Here is a 3,347-nt window from a genome sequence, read left to right as displayed (position 1 = left end):
AGCCTTAGTTTCTTTTCTTTTCCTTTTTCTTCTTCTTCTTCTTCTTAACTTTATGCCATTTAGTTTGGTTACTAGAGCAACATATTATATGTACAAACCTTATAATAAGGTTATTATTCGATTAATTGTAACATGGTTATGGATAAGCTAAGCCAATATGAACGTGTGTTCAACCACTTCGATGAGAATGGAGACGGCAAGATATCGGCATCGGAGCTGAAGCAATGCGTGGAGGAAGTGGGTGGGGAGTTGTCGGCCAAGGAGGCGGAGGTGGCCGTGACATTACTGGATTTGGACGGGGATGGGCTTCTGGGACTCGATGATTTTGTGAGGTTTGTGGAAGGAGGAGAAGAGGAAGAGAAAGTGAATGATTTAAGAGAGGCTTTTAAGATGTATGAGATGGACGGGAGTGGTTGCATCACACCAAAGAGCCTTAAGAGGATGCTTAGCAGGTTAGGTGAGTCTAGGTCTATAGATGATTGTAAATTTATGATATCTAGATTCGATCTCAATGGAGATGGAGTTCTTAATTTTGATGAATTCAGGGTCATGATGTTGTAATATTAATTAGCGGTAGTAAAATAGGCTAAATCTGTTAGGTCAAATCGTCCAAAAAGTAAAGACGGATCGAGAAAAAATTTAAAATTTGTCCAACACTAAAAATTCGCTAAAATTGCACCGTTACAACCGTGGGTCAAGGTAGAGCGGGACGGATTGTCCTCTTTTTTTTTAAGGTTATGTTAGTAATTTTATACATGATATAAATAGTAAATATAAATTGAAATTAGGATACCAACATTGATTCACTGAAGCGACCTCCTCCGACCTTGGCTCCCTCCTCAATGACCGAACCTTGAGCTCCTTGCCTCCCTCCTCACTCTCATCTCTCAAGCTCTCACGCATTTTCAGAGACCAACGATAGCAGCAGCGATTCCCTCACATGTTTGCAGTGGCACGCTCGTCTTTCCTCTCTCATATCTCCCTCACTTTTGTGACAGCGCGCTCGTTTCTCCTCTCTGACAATTCTGTCTCTCAGCAGTGACAAATCTTCTTCACATTTGCGGTAGCGCACTCGTCTCTCCTCTTTCATAGCTCGTCTTTGGCTTTCTTGGCAACGGCGACAAACTCCTCCTCTGATAATTACTGGTTATTACTATTTGTTTATTTCTTTATTTTTTATTTTTTTATTTGTGGGAGGGATGTTTGATGTTTTGATGATTCTATTTGATTATTGATTATGTTTATTATTGATTACTGATTCTGTTTGATTACTGTATTGATTTTGTTTAAAGATTTTTTTACTAATTTTGTTTGATGACTGTTATTGATGATGTAGTTAGTAGTTACTGATTTAGATATTGTTCTGTTATTTAGGTTAAGTATTTATTTCTTTTATTTTAAATTTGAGTATTCATCTAATTGTAGGTAAAGATGAAAATGTGATTTCTCAAAGTGCTAGGCGAGGCGGTGTTTCAACTTTCGGAGCAGATTTAAATTTTATTGATTTAGAAGTTAACAATTAATTTATCTGTTGATTTATAGATTATGTTGTGTATTTTGTTTTAAGTGTAGTTTGATTATTTGATATGAATTTATGTATGGATGATATGTTTACGTTTTATTATTGTTGTGTTTGAGATTTATTAAGTTATTATGGTTAACATTGTGATTTAAATTTGTTTGAAATTTAAAATCATATTATTTTAGAGTATTTCAAAGAAAAAAGGAAGAAGATCCACCCGCCAATTCACAGTTAGTCTTTTGATTGGGTGGGACAGAAAGTTATAATAAACCTATATTAATTTAGTAGGATGGACAGTCCCATATTTGAACGAATTTTGGCAAGGAGAAGTAAGGACAAACGGACTCATTTTATCACCTCTAATATTAATCAACTATCAAATTAATGATAAATATAAAATATATATTAAAAATTAATTAGACAACATATAATTATCTATAAATATATAATGATTAATTTAGTAACTAAATGTTAGTTAATAATATTTGATGTCTATATTTTTATTCATTTATTATTATTATTATTATTGACTATGTTAGTTTTTTATATTTTTTATAAAAAAATTTTAATGATAATCTTAACATATAAATACATTTAAGACACATATTAGATAAATTTAAATTTTATATTATAATACAATCCTAATATATAAGGAAAACTATTTAAATTATGTCAATATTAAAGTATTTATTTAAATATAAATTTTTGATAAAGTACAAAAGAAGTATTTATGTTTCATATATGTCTATCTGTATTAAAAAATCGTACACTGACAATTAATTATATATTATTATATTCATAAAAATAACTAATTTTTAGATTTATTATTTAAAAAATTATATAATTACATGAATTTGATTATTGAATGATTACGTAAAATTTTTTATATTATCAGCAACACATTAAAATTAAACTCATTAAAAAAATTAACAAAAGTTTTGTTTCTTATTTGATCTTGATTGTTAGATTATTTAATAAAAAAAGTGGCAAGTAAATATAAAAAGGATAATTTTATATTTATATTAAAATTAGTCACTAAAATTAATCACTAAGTATAAAATATAGAATAATATTAAAAAGCTATTAAAATTTATTATTTTTGGCTATCAATATTTAAAAATATGGATTAAAGTATACTTTTAGATTACTAAACTAAAAGAATTAGATTAATGGTTAAAAATGATAGCAAAAAATAAAAAATTATTCTGATAATTCTCTATCTAACATTTTTCTAAAATATATGTTAGACTACAAAATATATATTAAAATAAATTAAATGATATATATATATATATATATATATATAAATATAAAATAATTAATTTTAATAACTAATTTTAATAAATACATAGCATTTTTAATATAAAAATAATATATTCATTGACATTCAAACAAAGTTACTCATGCAAATTCTACTTAATTAAAATAATTTAACAGGATAATACTACTTAATAGAAAAAAAAAAGCATATATCATCATTACTTATATAAAGTTAAATAAAATAAAATTATAATGTCGAACTATAATAAATTCAAACTTCTTTTTAACAAATCCTCTAAATATCGTTCAGTCCGAATTAGCTTCACACCATATAATTTTATCTCAAACTGAATAATAATAATAATAATAATAATAATAATAATAATAATAATAATAATAATAATAATATACAAGTCATTTGATTTATAACATAAAATATAAATAAAATAAAATAAAATTTAATAATATAATTAATGACAAATAAATTATATGATAATCTTTTTTAGAAAATTACTTAATGGTGATATTAAACATTATTTATTATTAGGAGATGATGCTAGTATAA

The 3,347-nt window shown here is 26.2% G+C and overlaps 1 protein-coding gene across 3 annotated transcripts; it reads left to right on the top strand.

Moving 5' to 3' along the window:
- Positions 1-1,836, top strand: LOC130932788 (putative calcium-binding protein CML19). Of its 3 annotated transcripts, none has more exons than XR_009067528.1 (2): positions 1-1,063; positions 1,426-1,836. XR_009067528.1 is itself a non-coding variant. In XM_057862202.1 (2 exons), the coding sequence occupies exons 1-2, from the start codon at positions 133-135 to the stop codon at positions 1,521-1,523; spliced, it is 423 nt and encodes a 140-aa protein (XP_057718185.1). In that variant the 5' UTR covers positions 1-132; the 3' UTR covers positions 1,524-1,836. The 3 variants fall into 3 exon arrangements, 1 of the variants encoding a protein (XP_057718185.1); XR_009067527.1 differs by having other exon boundaries at positions 1-1,146; XM_057862202.1 differs by having other exon boundaries at positions 1-457.
- The last annotated feature ends 1,511 nt before the right edge of the window (positions 1,837-3,347 follow it).

This window comes from Arachis stenosperma, chromosome 6 (assembly GCF_014773155.1).
Source record: "Arachis stenosperma cultivar V10309 chromosome 6, arast.V10309.gnm1.PFL2, whole genome shotgun sequence".
In the NCBI taxonomy this organism is placed as follows: Eukaryota; Viridiplantae; Streptophyta; class Magnoliopsida; order Fabales; family Fabaceae; genus Arachis; species Arachis stenosperma.
The sequence above is the reverse complement of the archived record's forward strand: the minus strand, read 5'-3'. Positions and strand labels throughout refer to the sequence as shown.